This window comes from Sinocyclocheilus grahami, unplaced genomic scaffold, assembly GCF_001515645.1.
Source record: "Sinocyclocheilus grahami isolate Dianchi unplaced genomic scaffold, SAMN03320097.WGS_v1.1 scaffold234.1, whole genome shotgun sequence".
Lineage (NCBI taxonomy): Eukaryota > Metazoa > Chordata > Actinopteri > Cypriniformes > Cyprinidae > Sinocyclocheilus > Sinocyclocheilus grahami.
The window spans coordinates 2,605,786-2,629,229 of NW_015505413.1; the positions used below are offsets into that span (position 1 = coordinate 2,605,786).

The 23,444-nt window shown below is 38.4% G+C and overlaps 1 protein-coding gene across 1 annotated transcript in view; it reads left to right on the plus strand.

Annotated features, from left to right (window-relative positions):
• The first annotated feature begins 2,578 nt into the window (after nt 1-2,578).
• Nucleotides 2,579-23,444, plus strand: part of LOC107597657 (CD276 antigen-like) — a 34,283-nt gene continuing 13,417 nt past the window's right edge. Inside the window, exon 1 of the mRNA XM_016288824.1 lies at nt 2,579-2,846. Coding sequence (XP_016144310.1) covers nt 2,795-2,846 — 52 coding nt within the window. The 5' untranslated portion in view covers nt 2,579-2,794. The remainder of the gene's footprint in view (nt 2,847-23,444) is intronic.

Consider the following 23,444-nt stretch of genomic DNA (forward strand, 5'->3'; position numbering starts at 1 on the left):
GTTACCTTGGTTCCCCCAACAAGCTAATCTCAATTCTTTGTGTTTAATAATTTAAAGGGGTCATATCTTTAAAATCAGCTGTTCATTCAGCTTTTGAGTGTTAATGTTCATACTATGAAAACATGCTATAACGTTTAGGGCTCAAAACTAAGTAAAAATGTATTCACTTTAGTGTGAACTCAATGTCTGCCTGTTTTTGGTGCAAAAACAAGTGGATTTGATTTAATATGACCCCTTTAACAAATGGTAGTCAAACTATTCAACATTAACAATGATTTATACACAATACTAAGAAAATCCTGGATTTTTAAAAAAAATGTGTTTATACCTGTTTTAAAAGCAATAACCCTGTTGCATCAGAGTCACTAAATCCCCTCTGATGTCGCAGAGACTCTACATATCTGTCTTCTATTGAAAGGATCTTGAGGTAAGATCTGCAGAGTCACCTCTAAAAGCGCAGATACTGTAGATTCCCCTTTTTAAAAGGTAAAGTATACATGCACAAAACAATTTAGATGTTTGGTGCTCTGGTAATTTTCGTGCAAAAAAAAAAAAAGGCAAAAGAAACCATGTTTTGTTCAACCAAATCACTCAGCTCAAAGGCTTTTGTAGCCCAGGAAGAAAGCTTGACCATGAAGATTCAAATGTTGCATTCGCTGGCTTAAAAAAAACAACAAAATTGGAAAAGGCGGCGTAAAGTGTAATGCAAGCTTCAAAAAAGGTAAAAAAATCAACCCTAAATTTCTCTTGGCACAAATGTTCACTTACTCATTTCTACACTATCATTGCAAATTCAAATTCCGTTGTTTGCAAATTCAAAAGTCAATTTTCCCAAACCTGGCTAATGCATCCTAAAACATAAAAAAAAATTTTTTTAACTTGGTGTGTATTTTTTTTTTTTTTTATATGTAACTCTTGTTTTAAAAACCAATTAGATTGTAGTTTTTACTCAATTACACTTATTAAAGTGTTCTTGTAGCTGTACAAAATAGACAATGTCCTCCAATCTAACAAGCATGTAATGGTAATTCTGTGATATTAGTAATTTTGAATACTATTAAAACTACTATTTAGGGCAGATAGAGTGGATAGTACGCAGGGCAAGTCTCTGAGACCTATTAAGTTTGTTCAAATGTGACACTGCGTATTACTTTTGTATACTTTGTCTAAATTTTAGACCTAAAAGTTATCGTCTCTAAAAACTTTATTTTAATTGGTTCTCTCTGTTTTGCAGGCTTTTGGTGTCATTTTGTACCGAAGAGGAAAATGACGGCGCCTTTTTATACAATCACTTGTGACACGTGAATGTTTTAGTCTTTTAATTTAATGTATTTTTAAGTTATTGTTACTTTTATACAATTTTTTTTTTTTATCCCAATAAATGATTTTATACGGTTTTATTAAAGTTTGATTTAAAATGAGTCCGTATTGCAGAAGTGTTGTAGAAGTTTACAGAAGTGGTGTTAGTTATTGCAGAAGTTGTAGGGGTATTTTTTGTTTTGATTTTTTTTTTTTGTGCCTAAATTTAGGGGCTTATATATATATATATATATATAAATCTTAAGTTAGAACAAATGTTTTTAGTGATAATTTGAGGGATATGAGCAATTAGAAAATGCGTTGCCTAATGTTGTGGTGAACTTCGTCTGCATTGCCCTGCTCATTATTTAGAAATATTGGCAACTTATTGCTGCAATCAATGTCAAAATCAACTAAAGTTGAGGTGTCTGCAGCTAGAAGCTAGTACATGCATGCACCCAGAAGACAAGTACAATTTACCCTCTTCATCCAATTCAAAGTTTACACACCCCAGCTCTTAATGCATTGTGTTGCCTATTTGGGCATAGGTGGGGTTTGTTTGTTTGCCCCCCCCCCAAGAAGTCTGGTAGATGCAATTTCTCTGGAGGACCCTTCACATACCTTATATTCTAAAGTTTTAAAATTAAGTTACACAACTTGTGTAATCTAATGAAATGAGTTACAAATAGCTATTTTCTAATGTATAGAAATTTTAAAAATAGCGTTCCCTGCCAGTTACTGGGTGTTCTGAGTGTATTGCTAGAGTTTTAATTAAACGTTTAATTTAAGGAATATTGGCTTTTGCATAAAATATTGCTTTCGACCATGAAAACTGACGCTCTGCCAACGTGCAATCTTGCGAAGAATCGACTGTTTAAATGGCTTCGGAGGAATTCACTTGGGTTGAATGGCAACTAGTAACAGCCTGAACGATACAACGTAGAGGCAACAACCTTTTAGCCATGTTACAATGTTGCTAAAAGCTTGGCTATGTTGAGGCACTGTTCTGTGTGTGTTGGGCAGTGCCACGTTGTAGTTCAACGTAAATTGTTTCTCGGACGATAATGCAGTTAGAGCACGAAGGAAAATAGCTAGGAACGCTCCGTTAAGCTTCATTGTTATTGTATTTTAAGTAATGATTCGGTGTTCACGGTTTTGGTAGTCTTCGACGTTTTCTAGGTTGGATGAACTGTTCTTCTTAACAATGGGCTAAAAAAAAATCGATCGAATCGGATATATCAGTGTTTCATGTTTGTGTATTATTTTATTATATGGTAATGACCGGTACATGACCAAGTTAGTTGGGTGAATTCTCTTAAAAACGCATGTTTTTATTGTTATTACTCTGGTTGTGATGAGAACCCCTGTGTCTTAGTGAGGTGTTGTGACGCAACGTCTTTATAAAGTCCGTCCGTGGCGTAGGGTCAGCACCATTAAGCCAGAGCGCTTTCCAGGAGCAAAATCACCATCAGGAATCCTTTTCACTTGTTCACATATGAATATGCTTCGGCGTTTTCTTCTGCTCTGGATCTTACTGAGTCGCGCAGGTCAGTGCAAAGATTTGTTTGGCGTTTTGTAACTTAGTTTAGCAGTCCTGCATACAGAAATACACAGTTTTCACGCTGAAACATTTTGTGGAAATTGTATTTGCTTCATCATAAGGGTTGCATTAAACCTAGAAATCAGAAATCTTTATGTCCCAGCATTTTTTTTCCCTCATGCGTTTTTATCCCATCCTCTCTCAGCTAAGCGAACCGTGTAAATTCAGTGGTGTAGCCTATAAAGTACCTGAAAGCCATACTCGAGTAAAAGTACAGATATCTTGCCAGAAAATTACTTTGGTAGAAGTTGAAGTCACGGTTTAGAATATTACTTGAGTAAAAGTCTTAAAATATGTGATATTTATTGTACTGAAGTACGTTTAAGATAATAAAAAAATAAAATACTTTTCGTACTTAAGTATTGAAAGTGCGTGCAAATTGGAAAAGAAGCAAATAAATATATAAAACTATGTACTAGGTCCGAATCCGTACGCAGATTTAGGTGCCTCATTTCAGTGCCATGCCTGAGCTATCGATTGAAATGTTTGTCTACATCTTGTGTTGTTCACATTCCCACTTAAAGCACACCTCTGGAAATGAGCGCATGCGAGGAGCGCGTCAATGCAGTAATTACTCTTGCTCTGATGGCAGCAGGTAGCCTTCCGTTAACTAAGCTAAACATGCTTAAATTAAAATGCCTAAAGCTAAACCTCCCTTGTGTTCACATTTCTAAACCTGTTGTCCAACAAAAGAGAACATTATAACCTTTTTACTCCACAACACTAGTCAAATGCTTCCTTTTGTGATCTGATGAGGCTTCTTGTCACAGATTGAGGCAGAAAATGTTCCATATGCTACTTTAAAAAGAATACATCGATTAGCAATAGATAAATCCCGTCCGGCCGGGATTTCTTAATGCCCAAAATGTCCGGGATTCTGCTGTTTTCTTTATCCCACTCCCGCTGAGTCTCCGACCTGCTCCCGCAACATGTTTCGCTCCCGCGATATTCGTGTCCACTCCTTTAAACATTCTAATATTGTGTAGAATTTTGGCGCGTCAGGGAGCCGCTCTCAGGATGCTGTGTATTGAAATATTTTTGAATGAGCGTTTGCGCGGTTTACTTTCACTTTCGCTTTCGCGATCACACGCACTCTGTGTAAAGGGAACACATCTTACAATATCAGATATTTGTCAATGAGCTCAGAATCTGTTGAGCAGCAAATACTCCAGCATGGTCTTGTCAGACATCTCTCCTTATTCTCGACCTGTGATCAGTCAAAGCTGACTCCGGTAGCTCTTGTTGGATGCAGGGTTGGCATGTCCACGTTTTTTCCCAAAGAATTGGGCTACTTTTAAACTGTTGCCATGGGTTGATTTTCCCAAGTGGGTTAAAGGTTTGAAATATAGCATAAATTGCATTTGACTGAAATGCTTGTATTGAAACATTTTGCATTCTACCTATGATAAGACTTTCATGGACTTCTACATTAACTGTTCCCTCCTGGTGGAACGACCTGCCCGGCTCAATCCAAGCAGCTGAGTCCTTAATATTTTCAAGTAATGGCTGAAAACACATCTCTTTCATCTTCATTTGACCCTCTAACTCTAGCACTCTCTATTCTAATGCTACTTCTAATTTTATCTACTTGTTTTTTTTTTTTATTAAAAAACTTGACCCTCTAACATTTGCACGCTGTATTCTATTTCTATTCTAATGGCCAATCCATCATTTTTGGAGGGGGGATTATTTATTTATTTTTTAATAAGTATCAGTTCAAGCACTGTTTAGGTACTGGAACTGTTTTAAAAGTATCGATTTGGCACCGATTTAACTTTTATCGAAAAAAAAACAAACGATACCCAACCCTACAAGTCACAATGTGGGAAGATTTGCATAACTCCGCCCAAATGTTCACGCAAAGAAAGAAGGCTTAACTTTATTGTTGTTGCCACCGCCGCTGCCATGTCGTGAAGATGCCGTGTGTTTCGTTGCGAAAGCGAAACTGCTTTGGCCTTCCAAAAGAGGACACGACTAGAAATCAGTGGTTAAGTTGTATTTACAACACTGTTCCAGAACACTTCAACCCAAATATTCAGATGTGTGCAGCACATTTTTATGGAGGACCGTTTCCTGATCCTGGTAGACTAGACTACAATACCGGCTATTCTGACTCACAGAGTGTAAGTACATTTTCATATTTAAAGAATTTGCCAATGATGATTCAAACGCGAGTTTTGAGCAGTGTAGAGTAGCGCTTGTTTGCCATTTCTCCGATCACAAATGCAGACATGGTTTTGTTTACGCGCAGTGGCACAAAAATGGCGTATGCAGTGCATAGGGGCGCCACACATAGGGGTCCGCCATTTTGCCAAAATCATTGTGAAAATCTTTAATAAAATGTTATAAATAATCAAAAGCTTAGTTATTAAAAATAATTAATGCAACCTTTTTATTGAACGGTTTTTAGTATTTTAAGGAGTTCAAAAATTTATTTATTAAAAACTTAAGGAGCGGCCATATGTCTTTGCAATCACAACAAACGGGAGACTGGTTAGATAGACGCGCACTTCAGCTTGCCCTCAGCACCAGGCGCAACAAAAAATAGATTTTTAAGTGTTGTAATAGTGAATTTATAATGTCTAAATATAAATCCATTTGCAAAACATGTGAAAAGAACTATATTACAGAGTGGAAAAGGTAAAGGAACCAATAAATGATCACAGTATGTTAAGGGGCGTAACATTTCCGTCACGCTTGAGGTATTTGGCCAATCATAACGCACTGGATCGCTGGCCAATCAGAGCACACCTCGCTTTTCAGACCGATGAGCTTTGTAAAAATCGACGCGTTTCAGAAAGGCGGGGCATATAGGAGAAACGATAATGTACAGTTTGTAGAAAATGTGTTTTTTGAACCTTAAACCGCATAAACACATTTCATTACACCAAATACACAAAATAGTGTTCTTTTTAGCAACATATGACCCCTTTAGAACATGAAAAATGTGAAATTAAAACCGCCAGTAGGTGGCAGCAAGTGACTGTTAATGAGTGAGTCATTGAGATTCAACCGATTCATTCAAACGACTGATTCATTAAGAAACAAAGAATTTGACTGTTAATGAGTGAATCACTGAATCATTTATTCAACCGATTCATTCAAAAAGCTGATTCATTCAATAAGTAAACACCGTCCATTACTCAGAGATGCCTGTTCTTCGTACCTCGCTTAATACATCTGAGATGATTTGAAAGATGCCAGATCTTCTAATCGTGATAACTGATCTCTGGCAAATTTGGTTCTTCAAACTAATTTGCGGATCTGATTAAAATATATGGATTAAGTTGTCTATGGCCCCATCCACACGGAGACGTGTTTAGCTGTATACGCATACATTTTGTATCGTATAGGCCAAATACACAAGTCCAGACGGAGCCGCCGTTTTGGGAGAGTGAAACCGATATTTTTTTAATCGGGGTCCCAGAGTGCCACCCTTGCGTTTTCGTATGGACAGCGAATCCGTATATTTTCTGAAACTATGACATCATCAGCCCACGTCTCACCCTGCTTTTAACACGATTCAACCGCATTTGTTAATTGATAAAATGAAGCAGCTGAGTGTAAACCCATGTATTATTAAGTGGTACTATTCTTTTTTTAATAGATAGAACTCAATGTGTAAAGGTAAATAATCTTCTTTCATATCAAAAGAGTAGTAGTACAGGTGTTCCACAAGGCTGCGTCAGTTCACCTATTCTTTTATTAAGTGGTACTTTCTTTTTTTAATAGATAGAACTCAATGTGTAGTAAATAATCTTCTTTCATATCAAAAGAGTAGTAGTACAGGTGTTCCACAAGGCTGCGTCAGTTCACCTATTCTTTTTACACTTTTTACAAATGAATGCTTAAGAAGGCATTCACAAAATTTTATTTTTAAATATTCAGATGATACAGCCATACTAAGTCTACTCCATGTGCATGACAATATTAGCACTATTTACCAGTCAGAGATAAGTCAGTTTGTTGACTGGTGTGATAAAAATGAGCTAATAATAAATACAAAGAAAACGAAAGAGATTGTATTTGATCCAAAATGTATAGGTGACCATCGCCAAGTGGTTATACATGATCATAATATTATTCAGTCACAGACCTATAAGTACTTGGGTGTTTACATAGATAGTTCACTTATATGGAAAACACACATTGAATGGGTTTGCACTCGACTACAACAGAGATTGTATTTTTTACGTAGGTTATGTCTCTATGGAGTAAACAAGAATCTTATGCTGCTGTTTTATAAAGCTGTTTTAGAAAGTATTGTTAGGTATGGTATCACAGTGTGGTTTGGTAACCTATCAGTACAGTTTAAATCTAAGTTGATGCACTTGTTATTGACAGCATGGAGAATTGTTGGGCATGATGAACATTTTAACCTTCAAGTTTTATATGAGGAATGTGTTCTTAATCAGGTAGAGAGGATTCTTGGTGATCAAACTCATTTCTTGTATTTACAATATGAACTACTTCCCTCTGGTAGAAGATATAGAATCCCAATGTGTAAGTTAAATCGATATAAGAATTCCTTTGTACCTGTATCGGTGCGGTTGTACAACAAGAGTTATTTTCATGATTTTATTTAATTTTGTTTTTTATATGTTTATTGTATGTCTGCAGCAACATGTAGTCCATAACATTTTTCCTCTTGAGGACAATAAAGTATACTACTACTACTACTACTACTACCCCTAGTCAGACACCGCTACATCACATAACCGCAACAAAAACATGAACAAACACTGAACGATTGTCTTTTTATTAACTATAATTAACACAGATTTATAAATGTATTGTTCCATGTTTATTTATATACCGCGCGCAAGGTTTATGCGCATAGTCCATGTATCTCTGTGGCTAGTCTGGCATGTATCCTACATCGTTTTGAGTCGGTTTCGTGTGGATGCAGCTATTTATTGAGACGAGAGGGGAAAAAATCAGATGGGGAAAGCTCTGGCTTCATGTGGACGTAGCCTAAGATTACTGCGTGTTCTCGTACTCCCCGTAAAGGGTAGCTGTATCGATACTCGAAACCATGATAAGCAATGCAGCGATTGGCTGGCGGCAAGACGGCAACGTAATGACATATAATTAAAAAAGACACCTGATGAAAAACTTGACAAATTTCTGGACCTTTATAAGGAAACAGCCAAGTGAATAAAACTACATAAATGTTATAATAGATGCATGAAATGTGTACTGTTTGTTATTATTTTTTTTACACTAATCCCAATTATTTATATTGACGATTTCTAGTATTTATACATGCATAAAAAAATTATTTCAATGTTGTAATGAGTAAAATTAGCAACAAAATTTTTTTTTTATCTTTTGAAGCAGGTCTGTTATGTGACTGCACTAATTAAAGCTTCTTAAGGGTCAAGATCAAGTTATCGGCATCTCCTGTGCTCCATCAAGCCACTCCCATAATAGCTGTCAGCACTCAAATTAATGCACGACTCAGTACAGCATGTGTAAGACTCCAGTACAATTATAAAGTAATTATTTCATCACGAATAAATTTTTCAATGAGTAAACCTGGCTGTGTCTGTAGTGTTATAGATGATGACTACACAACATTATAATATTTTTTTAATACATTTTTAAATTATTATTTTAAATTACTGTCCCTGGATCAGTAGGGTACTCTTCTACTAAAGTAGCAGTGGCTGGGACAGATTTTAAGTATCAGTTATGCTTACAAAGTTGCAATCTAATCCTGTTTACATGAAGTAAGCCTGCTCCAGAGCAGGTTTAAGTTTAAGGACCTATTGCTATGACAGCAACTCCGGGATGAGCTTCGAAGAACCAACCAATCCAAGATCATGCCAAATCATCAACAATCAAATCCAGCTAACTGAGTTAGCGACGTACGAAGAACAGGCCCCAGTGCTGTGATCTTTGTGTGGAACTATTTTCGTTGGCAAAATTGAGTAAAAACCAGCAATATTATGTCTAAAATGTAATCACTTATTGCTTTATTGAACTTGTATAAAATGATTATTAAATGTGTTCATGCTGATATCTGCAGAAAATTGTTATTCTTTGCGTGATATAGATTATATTAAATTATATAATATAAAAAGCATACAGAAGCATTTTTTCCATCTACAATTTAGAATGCCTGGAATTTTGCGTAGCTAATAAATCAACGTGCGTGCACTCTGTGTGTGATTTGGTAATATAGCCTACTTGATAATGTCAGATTGCACATCATTTCGACAACACTTACCATATTATCGCAGAAGATACTGTTTATCGCACACCTAAGACTCAGCTTGAGTGGGAAATGAATCATCCGCAGTTGTTTGCGAACTTGCAAACGCCCGACCACTGATTCGTCAAATCTGTTTTCCTGCAGTCCGTATTCTTCTGACTATTTTGTAGTAAGTAACGAATATGCCTTGGGGAAATGTATCGGAGTAAAAGTATACATTTTAATAAGGAAATGTAGTGGAGTAAAAGTTGGCTGAAATATAAAAATTCAAGTAAAGTACAGATACTCCCAAAAATTACTTAAGTACTGTGATGAAGTATTATAACTTCGTTACATTACACCACTGATTAAAGTTTTGTTAAGGCACTTGAGTATTACGAGCAATTTCTCATGTTTTCTTGTGAACCACTCAGGTGGAATATGGAAAAATGACCTTTAATATGAGGTCTGATTCGCTTGATAATGTTTTCGTTAATATCTGTCGACAAAGAGTAGACTGGCAACTTTAAAAACTTCAGAAAAGAGCTGCATTTTTGAAGTTTCATTATGTTTTAAGGAAATAGTTGTAATGTTCCCTTTCAGTCGGTTACTCAGAATCACATCGGTGACCGACGAATTGGGATCTCGCTTAGAGAGACCAATCCCCTTCGAGTGTAAACTAAACGAGCCAATGCACATTGGCATGCGATGATTGCATCCAGCTGCCACTGATCACAGCGTGAGCATAAAAAGGCAGTTGGTGCAACGCATACCAACTTTTCGCTTCGGAGCCGAGCGACAACATCGTTCTGCTCCTACCAAACTGCTTCGTGTGTGACGAGTCTAGCGTGCTCTCAGGAGATTTTTGTGTTGGCGGACGGCGCTTCAGCGGTGGTCGTTCCTGTGTCGAGTGGGACCTCCTGTCTGTAAGCAGACTCGTCACCGTCCTGAATGAGGCCGATGAGTGTGGTGTCGTCTGCAAACTTCAGGAGCTTGACAGAGGGGTCTTTAGAGGTGCAGTCGTTGGTGTACAGGGAGAAGAGCAGTGGAGAGAGAACACAACCCTGAGGAGCTCCAGTGCTGATCGTATGGGAGCACTGGGTCACCTTAAGCAGGCTGAGGTGGCATTCGCGGATGAGTCATATTCCCATTGCGGGAAGATGCCCATCTCGGAGCTGCGGGCAAGGTTCCCTTTCCTCCAGGGGGGCGGAGCTCCGTTGCCTAGTGCTTGTCCTGGCGGCAGCCAGGCATGGACTACTTCGGGCAGTAGCGCAGGCGGTCTGAGGGTTACAGTGGTGGCAAACCCCTCAGGGAACCAACCCTCGGGGGACCATCGCTCCTCTAGCGCTTCGCAACCAGTTGTGCCGCCAAAGGAACACGCTGGGCCCTCTTCAAAGAGCATACCAGCGGTATCCTTCGGTGCTCCTCCCGATGACCGGATGTCGATCACTGCATCGGAGGGAGAGCTTTCTGGAGAGGAAGATGGCAAGGCCTGAATCGGATCCAGAGATGTCGGCTATGCTTTCCTGGGCCGCCGAGAGGGTAGGGCTCGAGTGGAAACCTCCACCGCGTCCCGGGCCCTCGAGGTTGGACGATTGGTTTCTCAGGGTGGCTCGTGTTGCTTCTCTGCGCCCCGCCTCAGTGCTTTTCTTCCCGGAGGTGCATGAGGAGCTCACCAGGTCATGGACGGCACCTTTTACTGCCGGAAACCGACCTGCTGGTTCCTCGACAGTGGTGCAGCTAGGGGGTATACAAGGGAGCGGTCGATTGCGAGGCAATTGTGTCCTAATACCGCCTCCAAACCGTGCCTCCCCTCCAGGGTCTGTAGGTACTCATCTGGCCTGTCCGGCAATGCTTATACAGCCTGTGGAGAAGCTGCCTCTGCCTTACAAGCTACGGCATTACTGCAGGTTCATCAGGCCAAGTCACTGAGGGACCTGCATGAGGGTGGTCATGATCCGGAAGTTCTGAAAGAGCTCTGAACCGCTATTGACCTCGCGCTCCGAGCGACGGAAGGTCACCTCTGGGTCGTGCGAGGTCCACACTTGTGGTCCAGGAGCACCAACTCTGGCTGTGCCTGGTTGATATGAGCATCAGTTCACCCAAAAATGAAAATTGTCATTAATTATTCACCCTCATGTTGTTCCAAACCCGTAAGACCTCCATTCATCTTCGGAACACAAATTAAGATATTTTTGATGGAATCTGAGGGCTCTCTGACCCTACCATAGACAGCATGGGTCCTTACACGATCAAGGTCCAGAAATGTAGCAAGGACATCGGTAAAATAATCCATGTGACATCAGGGGTTCAACCAGAGTTTTACAAAGCTACGAGAATACTTTTTGAGCACAAAAAAAAACAAAAAAACGATTCAACAATTCGTCGTCTCCGCATCACCCTAGCGCCATTTTGGAGAGTATACACTGAACGTAAATTGCGTATGCTGTTTTGTGTCCACTGTGTCAGGTGGATACGTTGTTTTCGTTCAAATCAAAGCATAAACGACGTAAAAAGCGTATCTGCGTGGCACAGCTGACACAAATTCTGCCTGTGCACCTCACACCAAGGCTAAACTTTAATTGCTTTTTAAAGTCACAGTCTCATTCCATTCTAACATTGCATGTAGATGCAGCTTATGACAAGTATTTTGGATGTTTGCCTTTTTAGTCAAGCATTTGGCAGCATCTGCCTGTATCCTAGCTTTCTTTGGAGTCTTTCCTGCAGCACTGTTTTAGTCCCCTTTTTTTTTGTCTATCGCCATTCATTCTTGTATTCTTACATCATGTCTGGTAACAAAGAAAAGGTCAAGCTACTGTTGCTTTAGGCTTTTCTTTGCATCACCAGAATAAATTACATTTCAAAATAGAAAAGGTTATTTTAAATTGTAAAAATATTTCACAATATTATTGTCTTTACTGACATTTGAATCATTTTTTATAATACTGAGAATTATCAGAAATTTTTTTAATTGTTTTATTTTGTATCCTAACATAAATTAGTCACAATCATCTGTGTATTGAGTGAACATTACAGCTATGCCAGTTCAGTTAAAAGGAAATCATATTTTATAAATGCTTATTTTGTCTTAATAGTGTTTAATTTAGTCATGATAAATATAGACTGTTGGCCCGAAGGTAGTTTCCGGTCTGTGTTTGTTAAAATGCATCGCAAGATCTCCTATCCGAAGAACACATGATCACAAATGGAAATCACTTCCATGAAGGGACCATCGCATGTTCCGTTCGGACTTCGGGAAGGGCCCTTCATGAAGGGATTCAGTTGTTCACTTTCATTTGGAACATTCCTACAAATGGCGTCCCCTTCCTGAAGTGCCCTTTAAGGAGCAAAAAAAGCAGTTTGGAATTCGCCCTATATCACTGTATCTCTAAAGGAAACCGTATCTCTGAAGGAAACCTTGTGCTAATGCAGGCCCGGATTGGCTAATCAGGAAACATCCCGGGGGGGGGCGGTCTGTTTTTTTGGCCGTGAGGGCTGGTGTTATGTCACTGGGTTGAAATACGGATGATGTCCAATGGCAGCCTGCATTTACAGCAGTCCCACTCGTTTTCTTCTTTGTTTTCCTCAATTCTGATAAGGAAAAACAACTCGTCATTCTCTCTTTTCCCCTCAGCTCAGAATATGAGTTTATATCCCACACTTCTGGCTTTTTTCCCCCCAGAATTGGAAAACTCACTATTGTTAAGTTAAATAGTTATTTTACATTTACATTTAATCATTTAGCAGACGCTTTTATCCAAAGCGTCTTACAAATGAGAACAACAGAAGCAATCAGACCAACGAGAGAACAACAGTATACAAGTGCCATGACAAGTCTCAGTTAGTCTAGCACAGTACACGTAGCTAGGTTTTTTTATTGTTATTATTATTAATTAATAGAATGGAATAGAATAGGTAAGTGCTAGTATTAGTTGGTCAGGTGCTGGTGAAAAATGTCTTTAGATGTTTTTTGAAAATGGCTAAAGACTCAGCTGTTCGAATTGAGATCGGGAGGTCATTCCACCAGCTGGGCACAGTCCAGGAAAAGGTCAGTGAGAGTGATTTTGTGCCTCTTTGGGATGGCACCACAAGGCGCAAGCTTCTGGAGGGCGCATGAGTTTGAACTAGCGAGTTTAGGTATATTGGTGCAGGGAGTTATAAAGTCCGAACTAGTAAATATAAACTTGCATTTACAAGAAAAAAGTCAATTGTGAGAGAAAATAAATGTTATGTAAAATGTTAATAGTAATAGGTTTAAATAATATTTCATGCTGTAATGCCAATACATTGATTCTTTGCGGAAGTCTAACAAAAGTTAAGAATTTGGCCCACAAAAACATGCATGCGCAGTAACGTTTGTTTATGTTGTTGCCGCTGAAACCGCCTATATTATCCACTTGATATATGCATTTGACTGCGTTAAAATATATGCTGACAGAAAAGTACAGGCCATTGTGTGGTTGTGGGTGGGCTCCATACACATTAGATAAAAGGATAGTCCGCCCAAAAACGATAATTCTGTTATCATTTACTTGCCCTCATGGCGTTCAAAAACTGACTTTTTTTTGTGGAACACAAAAAAAAAAAGTCTGGAAAATTGTCTGTGTTTTTGGTCCATAGAGATCAGTGAGTCATTTGAACCGCAACTTTTTCAGTTTATCATCTTTTGAGTTCTGCAAAATAAATAAAATCATACAACATGAGTGTATGTAAATTATGGCATAATTTTCATTTTGGATAAACTATCCCTTTAAAACAGATCACAAAAGCATTATGAGAGGACCAATGATTTTCCAGGACATCTTTATTCAAAAACTTAATTAAATTGATGCCGAGCCCAGTTGCGCTTCATTATTTTTAGGAGTGGTAATTAGATCTCTGGTTATAGGGCTCGTAAACAAGGGAGGCTTTAAAGATGCAGACAGGTAAACAAGGATTCTCAGAAATTACAGTTTTCCGCGAAATGCAGTTTGGTGTTGTGCTAATGAGAAACCAACAAAAACAGCAGTCATTGCATGCATGGCGTATACATGTGTAAACAAGTGTCATAAAGAGTAAATGTGCAGTAACTGATTTCAAATTTCAGTCACAGTTGACTTTAGAAAATGCCTATTCTAGAGCTGACATACAAATCTCAATATATATAAATTTGTGCTTACAAATAGAGACCGTTTTATAAAATAGTGTATCACTGGTAGATTTTCTTTTCCTTTTTGTTGTTTGTCAAACATCAAGCTGATAGTGTAGAAAAGTTCGATAGGTGTGTCAGTTGATAAACATGGTCTTTAAATAGCTTGTGGATATGTTTAACTCTGGCCTCCAGACACCTTTCTGAAAAGATAAGTGAATTCATACTTCCCATGTTAGGTTTGATTAATGGTGTAGATGTTGTGTTGTATTTGAGAAGATTTCTGTGTCAAACTTTGGAAATATACTCAACATAGGCTTATAGAAAGGATCTAAGCCATATCTAAAGAGTGATACACCAGAATGCCTTCAGACAAAAGAAATGACACCAATCTAGTGGTTAATTGAAGAAAATAGCCTTATGTTTTAAAGGGGGTGTAAAAAAATCCCATACACTTTGTTGGAGGTTTCAGCAAGAACCTTTAACATCCATGGAACCATTTGAATAGTATGAAAGAATTAAAAAAAAAAAGGTTATTTTAAGTACTGTTCACCGAGTGGTTCTTTGGATAAATAAAAATGGGTTCTTCAATGGCATCCCTGGAAAACACCCTTTTGGTACCTCTAGAGTGTATGAACAGAATATCTTGGGGATTCGAGTTTGGATTTTTGGAGGACCGTAAGAAACCATTTCAGTAACTCCATAGCAACTAGTAAAAATACCTTATGCTCCTTAAGTAAAATTGCTGGTTTTCAGCAAATGTAAGAAGGCCTACATGGGAAAGATTTTCAGAAACGGCGGTATGTATGAAACCCTAAAGGAGGGAGATTGGAGCCAGGCCAACTCCAACATAGTTTTTCACAGGTAAGCACAACTGTTTCCTGTCTGTGATTCGGTCTGGAACTTAAAACCCCAATTCCAGTGAAGCTGGGACGTTTTGTAAAATGCAATAAAATCAGGAGTCTGTGATTTTGTTCATTCTCTTTAACTTTTATTTAATTGACAAAAGTACAAAGAAAAGATTTCCAAAGTTTTCTCTGACCATATGAACAAATTTATTTTTTGATGGCTTGAAGCTGGGACGTTTTGTAAAATGCAATAAAATCAGGAGTCTGTGATTTTGTTCATTCTCTTTAACTTTTATTTAATTGACAAAAGTACAAAGAAAAGATTTCCAAAGTTTTCACTGACCATATGAACAAATTTATTTTTTGATGGCAAAAAAGTTGGGACAGAGGCAAAATAAAAGTGAAAATGTTATAGAATATCCACGTTAAACTGTTTTGATTGTTAAACATGCCTCTTTCCCAACTTTTTTCAAGTGTGTTGCAGCCATCAAAATCTAAATTTGTTCATATTTACAAAATACATTTACGTTGGTCATTGAAAACTTTGGAAATCTTTTCTTTGTCCTTTTGTCAATTAAATAGAAGTTAAAGAGAATGAACAAATCACAGACTCCTGATTTTATTGCATTTTACAAAACGTCCCAGCTTCTCTGGAATTGGGGTTGTATAAGAAATTCTTTGAATGGTGTCCTTTATCTGCTAGTTTACTTTTTGTGGGTAAGCTAAGCTGCCCTAACCCAGTCTGTTATAGTCTGTGATTTTTTGCCAGGCACCTGGACTGGAAACAACTGTGCATTTCTGAAGTTTGTTTAAACCGTAATGTTGAGCCTGAAATCACAGGGGAACAGTCTCAACTAGAGTTGCCACCCGTTCCTTAAAATACGGAATCGTCCCGTATTTAAAGGTAAAATTATGCTATTTGTCCCGTATTTTACAAAGGCCAACTCATAGTTGAATCAACAAATAAGTATTTTGCCCTGTTTATAATACTAATAGCAATTCTAATGAAATCAATTTCATAAGAAGTATTAGAGAAGCTCAGTTCCACGTGATTGCATTTTGGCGAATTTGTTTCCATAACGACGGAGTCTTCAGAAGGCGTGCCGTTAAAGCCCTTTCATGTGACCACAGCATGTGGAAAACCTGCGTGGTTTATAACATCTAGGAGCTCACATCTGCCCTTTGAACACAAGTCGTGAATGGCTCATCGTTCTGAAAAGCGAGGTATACGCTGATTGGCCAGCTATCCAGTGCATTGTGATTGGCTGAATAACTCAAGCGTGTGACAGAAATGTTATGACCCTTACCATACTGTGATGCCCTGTGTCCCGTCGCGACAAGACAAAAAAAATAAAACCCATTACAAACGAGGCATTTGTTCCACGTGATTGCATTTTGGCGAATTTGTTTCCATAACGACGGAGTCTTCAGAAGGCGTGCCGTTAAAGCCCTTTCATGTGACCACAGCATGTGGAAAACCTGCGTGGTTTATAACATCTAGGAGCTCACATCTGCCCTTTGAACACAAGTCGTGAATGGGTCTGCCTTATTTTGCCTCGCTGAAGGTGGCAGCCCTAGTCTCATCTATAGAATTCAAAATGGAGTTTGTTCGCTGCCCAGAGCCCCCTGAGTCATGATTAAAAAAAAAAACTGTTAGTTACATAAGGGCATAAATTCCAGATCATTTTATGATTGTACTGTATGCTGTTTCTAAGCTGTGAAAGGTCAAGTTTTATTCTATCACACACAGAAAAAAAAAACGATAGACAGATAGACAAATAAGCCATATCTGATTGAAAGATAATAAAGAATAGGGACGTACTAATATTACAGTTCTGGCTGATACTGCCAAGTCGTTATGTAGGAGATAACGTTCATCCAGCTGGTCAAAGCTGCTCTTCGGTCATTTTTGACAGAAAGATTTTATTACAAACGAGGCATTTGTTGCATCCAGTGGGGACATAATTACTGATTATAATGACTTAGACTTATTAATAAATAAGCTTTCCATTAATGTATGGTTTGTTAGGATAGGACAATATTTGGCCGAGATACAACTATTTGAAAATCTGGAATCTGAGGGTGCAAATTAATCTAAATATTGAGAAAATCGCCTTTAAAGTTGGTCAAATTAAGTTCTTAGCAATGCATATTACTAATCAAAAATTTAGTTTATATATATTTATGGTAGAAAATTTACAAAATATCTTCATGGAACATGATATTTTCTTAATATCCTAATGATTTTTGGCATTAAAAAAAAAAAGATAATTTTGACCCATACAATGTATTTTTGGCTATTGCTACAAATATACCCCAGCCACTTAAGACTGCTTTTGTGGTCCAGGGTCACATATGCATTTAAATTGACCTTATTTCTTAACAGCTCTCAGACAATTAGGCTATTGCTGCAAATATACCCCAGCAACTTAAGACTGGTTTTGTGGTCCAGGGTCACATATGCATTTAAATTGACCTTATTTCTTAACAGCTCTCAGACAATTCATTCGAAGATTCATCTTTCCAAACCCCTCCGTTGCACGCTCGACAGAACATTACAGGAACGATTATTAATCTATTAATACTTACAGGCTGTGATCTGGAGGAGAAAGCTGGTCCAAACCAACATCTTTCAAAGACAACCAGTTTATGAGTCCTGCGTTGAACTCGCAGAGATTAGAGAAGCAAGCGTCAGCGAAATGATGGGAACACAGCAAAAGGTTGTGATAATACTGCTCTGGTATCATAGTAAAGATTAATTTTAACCACTCATTCTTCACAACTTCATCCTTTGGATGTAAAAATAAACCAAATTTACTTTCACAGCGCAGAGCACAGCGTCTTCTCGACTATATCCACACGAATGAGCTACAGCGTTTGTGGGGGGTTCAAGTTTTCGCAGGATGACTACGCAGTACGTAGACGGGAATTATGCAAATATGGTAACTTGTGACATGTGAACTTCACAGAAATGGGATTCGAATTTTAATGACTCGTTTCAGTGGTTCAAAGTCGACTCTTTCTTTTGACTCTAACTTCATTTATGATGCACTTTCAGCTTTACATTTTTGCAGACTGTTTACATTCACATATGGCTATGTTACACACTGCATTCCATTCCAATCCATTATAGGGACACTTTAATATCGGCTAATAACTGATATAGTACTGATATATTATGTATTCCAACCCAGGAGTAGCTCCATGCTTCTTTCCAACACAATTTTGCTTTGAAAGTTTGTGGTTTGTTCTATCGGTCCCTGAGAAAAAAATATTCATTTATGATGCACTTTCAGCTTTACATTTTTGCAGACTGTTTACATTCACATATGGCTACGTTACACACTGCATTCCATTCCAATCCATTATAGGGACACTTTAATATCGGCTAATAACTGATATAGTACTGATATATTATGTATTCCAACTCAGGAGTAGCTCCATGCTTCTTTCCAACACAATTTTGCTTTGAAAGTTTGTGGTTTGTTCTATCTGTCCCTGAGAAAAAAACTAGTCAAATTACACATAAAACGTAGATTTGACAAAGAGGATTGTTTTAAGTTGTCAGCTATGTTTAAACAAAACAAATAAAAGGTTTTAATGTAGTATTGCAAGTTATTGTAGTGTTTTCCATGTCCTCAGCTCGTGGCTACATATTGTAATTGTAAATATTTAACATTTTTAATACAAACCCGATTCCAAAAAAGTTGGGACACTACAACTTTTTTACTCACAATTTGTACAGTGTCCCTATACAAATTGGGTTTGTATATAGAAATATTATATTAACAACTTATTCTAATCTGTCGCTTAGAATAATAGTTGCATTTTTAAATAAAAATAGTCTAAAATCCCGACACTGCAGTAAAACCATTAGTTAAGATCATTCCTACCATTTTCAATTCTGTATAACTTTAACCTTAACATGTTTAACGTGTGCACTCCGAAGGGTATTTAGGATTTATTTAGGAATCAAGATCAAAATACACACCATTGTTTCCTTTGTTCCATCATGACTGTATAATTTTTTTTCTTTTAAAATATTTCTCAATTTTATGTCTTGATGGCATACTTTCACTCCTGCTTTTTGCTGACAGGAGATTTGATAATGTTTGGGCTGATAGGACTGTATTTTTGTGGTTTACTGAGTGACTAAAACGTCTCTATAGTGATAATTGCCTCTGAAGAAATGGTGTCCTTCACTCTTATCGAAGTGCCAGGATTCCCATGGTCATGAAAAAGATTTACATTTTGAAAATGCAAAAAAAATTTATATTGTATTAAATATTTTTTGCATGTTCAAATCATTCTTTGAAAATGCATTCTTCAGTAACAACTGCAAATGTCATGGAAGATCATTCAGAGATTCTGGGAAAATTGGTGGCTGGATGCTGGCCTTGAAGTTGTCAATTAGAATGTATTTTTTAATGATTACTGTAGTTTACTCATATCCGACTGCATGTGGCTTGGCTTTATGGAAGTCACGCTTTCAATCTTTCAGTCAACCTTTCAGGCTGACCTTGTATTTTGTGTAATCATGTGGCACCAACAAGCTCCAAATGCAACAGCCATGGACTACAGACCATTTATCATCACACTTGAACAAACCCAGTAACCACATCCTTCTGTTGACATCCTGACAATGGCTCTTTTATCAAACGCGCTCAGGTAGGCATACTCCCAACAGACAGTTTGCGAAGCCTTTTCATATATATAAAAATTTAAATTTAATTCTTAAATATATATATTCAACAACTGAGACATAAACGGAACAAATTTAACATACATTTGACGAACATAAGTGTAATAATGAGTCCCAGAACAGAGCGGGGGTCAATATCAAAAATAGTAGTTAAAGATGAAACGGTATGAAAATTTCATATAGTGACCAAAATAATCATGTATATCAAAATGATGTTAAAATGTGCTGGGAATGTTCTAAAAGTACTCGTACTCAAAAAACAATTTACATTAGCTGACCTATGCACTTTTTGTATGCATAAACAAAATAACATTAAAAAAGATGACAAAAAATACTGCTTCAATTCAATTCAATGTACTTTATTGCCATTGTACATAGGTACAACGAAATTCTGTCTGGTGAGTCTCAGTTACAAACTAAACAAAGGAAGAACAACAACTTAAATCAACCAACAATAAATAACAGACAACAGTTACCACAAAATAAAGTGCAAATTATGTCATTAGCTTGAGGGTGTGAATGCAAGGGGTGTAATAGAGGTCACAGCTCTTGGAAAGAAGCTGTTTCTCAGTCTGTTTGTGTGTGCTTTTATTTTTTTATCTGGAAGTGGATCCCCAACAATCCTCTGTGCAGTCTTAACCACCAAGTCCTTCCTGTCTTGTGCTGTGCAGATGGCATACCACACAGTTACACAATAGCATAGGATGCTTTCTATGGCACTCCTATAGAAATGTATCAGCAGCCGAGAGGAGAGTCCAGCTTGCTTCAACTTCCTGAAGAAGAAAAGTCTTTGTTGAGCTTTCCTAACCAGGTAGGAGGTGTTCAGGGCCCAAGTGAGGTCCGCTGAAATGTGGATACCCAGGAACTTGATGTTTTCCACACGCTCCACTTCTACCCCCTGTATGAGCAGTGGTGCATGTGCTGTCCTTCCGGACCTTCTGAAGTCCACAATAACCTCTTTGGTCTTATTGGAGTTCAAAACCAGATTATTTGCTGAACACCACAGGTCCAGGTGATGGATTTCCTCCCTGTAGAAAGTCTCATCATTGTTCGATATGAGACCCACTACGGTGGTATCGTCGGCGAATTTCACAATAGTGTTGGAGGTGTGGATAGAGGTGCAGTCGTGTGTGAAGAGAGTAAAGAGTGCTGGACTGAGCACGCATCCTTGCGGAGCTCCTGTGTTCAGAATGAGGAAAGACGATGTGTTGTCCCCTATTTTTACTACTTGTGGCCTGTTGGTTAGAAAGTCTCTGATCCATAAGCACAATGAGGTGGACAGGCCCAAATCGTAGAGTTTCTGTACCAGTTTGTAGGGGATTATTGTATTAAAAGCGGAGCTGAAATCGACTAATAGCATCCTGACATATGTATTTGACATCTCCAGATGGGAAAGGGCTGTGTGGAGTGCTATGATGACTGCGTCATCCGTAGATCGATTCTCCCTGTAAGCAAACTGGTAGCTGTCTAATTCCAGAGATACAATGTTCTTAATGTGCTGCAGAATAAGCCTCTTGAAGTGTTTCATAATGACAGGGGTCAAAGCCACTGGGCGATAGTCATTAAAGCAGGTAGCAGCTGACTTTTTAGGCACAGGTACAATAATGGAGGATTTAAGGCAAACAGGGACAACGCTGAGCTGCAGTGAAAGGTTAAAGATGTCCTGAAACACTCCTGCAAGTTGGTCTGCACATAATTTCAATGTCCGACCTGACACCCGGTCTGGCCCCACGGCCTTGGTGGCGTTGATTTTCCTCAGTGCAGCCTTCACCTGATGACACTGAAGTACAAGAGTCTGCTGCTGCTGTTCTTCAAACTTGGACAGCTGAACTGTCTCTTCACCACCTTGTGAGTCGAAATGGGCAAAAAACTGATTCAGGGTGTCAGGGAGTGCCTGATCCTGGCTGATCATCTGCTTGCTGCCCCCCTGTCTGTTATGGCCTTAAAACCTCTCCACAGATGCCGGGGGTTGTTGTTATCAAAGTGTCCCTCAATACGTTTCTTGTACCTGTGTTTAGCCTCCTGTATGCCTTTCTTCAGATCTCTCTGGGCTCTCCTTTAGGCCAGCAGGTCACCTGACCTATAGGCAACATCTCAGGCTTTAAGCAAAGACCGCACGTACTGTCCAGCCACGGTTTCTGGTTAGGATTTAGTGGGCAGCACGGAGTGCGTGCAGAAATATAAATAGGCCAGAACAGACGAGGTGCACTCCTCTATATCCACATTCTCTTTAAACACTCCCCAGTCAGTGCATTCAAAGCAGTCCTGAAGCGCTAAGATGGCCTCCACACTCCAGACTTGTATGGTTTTAACAGTTGGTCTTGATCGGCAGATAAGAGGTCTGTAGGCCGGTATCATTTCCAGCAAGATGTGGTCTGACATGCCAAGATGCGGAGATGCTGCAGCTTTATATGCCCCTGGGATGTTCGTATAGACCCGGTCCAAAATATTTTTGTCCCTGGTCGGGAAGTTGATGCACTTGAAAAATTTGGGAAACCGCTTTCAGTTCTCCCTCCAGTTCAATAGCCTCGTCGGGTATGTTGTTATTAAGCCAAGTCTCTGTGACGATCATCACGCAGCTATCCATGCCGCGCGACCATAATCCTTAGCCATATCTCATCCATCTTGTTGACGATTGACCGGGAATTTGTGAGACTCGGAAGTGCTGTTCTATGTGAGTTAGCATGTAGCTTAGCAGGTAGGCCGCCTCTCCTGCCCCGCTTTTGCCTCCGCTCCCTTCTCCGCCTCCGGTGCCACTTATGTGGGACGTTAGTAGCTTCGCAGGTCTGCTGAATCTCCGGTGGTATAAAGTTCAGCTTTGTGGGTGCATAAAGTTGGCATCATCTCCCAATATCTAAAAGTTCAGCTCTTCCAAATTGAATAACAGTGTTCAATGTCTGAACTGACAAACAAAACAGAACAACAAACTGAGAGCACCAAGCCGCTGCGTAATCACGCGCCACCATTTTCCGACTTGGGTGACTGTCTACTAACATGTACACTGTAAAAAAAATTGCGTACATTTTCAACCACAGCTGCCGTTTTTTTACCGTACAAAATATGGTAGCAACGTTTTAGGTTTTACGGTTTTAAATTAAATTTACAGTTAAATACTGTAATTTCATTAACTGATATAATGTTAATATACCAACCTATTGAAGTACTGAAATCTGTTTTGTACCCGAAAGTCACATGATGAACCAAAGCCCATCACAAGCAGCTTTTAAATAATAACATATATAGAAGGTGCACAGTGTCATTCACACAAACACTAAACACCATCATGGTAACACACATGAAACTGAAATAATGCAATAAACATTCATTTAACAACATTAGGTGTAACACACAACCCTAATATACAAAACTGATAAGAAAAAACTAAGAAGAAACATTATACAGTCTTTTTCACTACCAAAAACAGTATACTACCATAAAATTTATGTCCAATACATGTAATGTCCAATACAGTTTTTCACCGTATATAGTAGGGGAATTTACCATTAACCATTTAACAGGGTTTTACTGTAGCATTTTTACAGTCTTTACCGTTAAATTCATGGTAATTTTTTTACAGTGTAGGCGATTACATGTTCAAATAAAGTTTTGACAAAAGGGAAGTTTTATAAAATGATAAACCTCACATTTCAGCCTTTAAATCATTTTAAAGA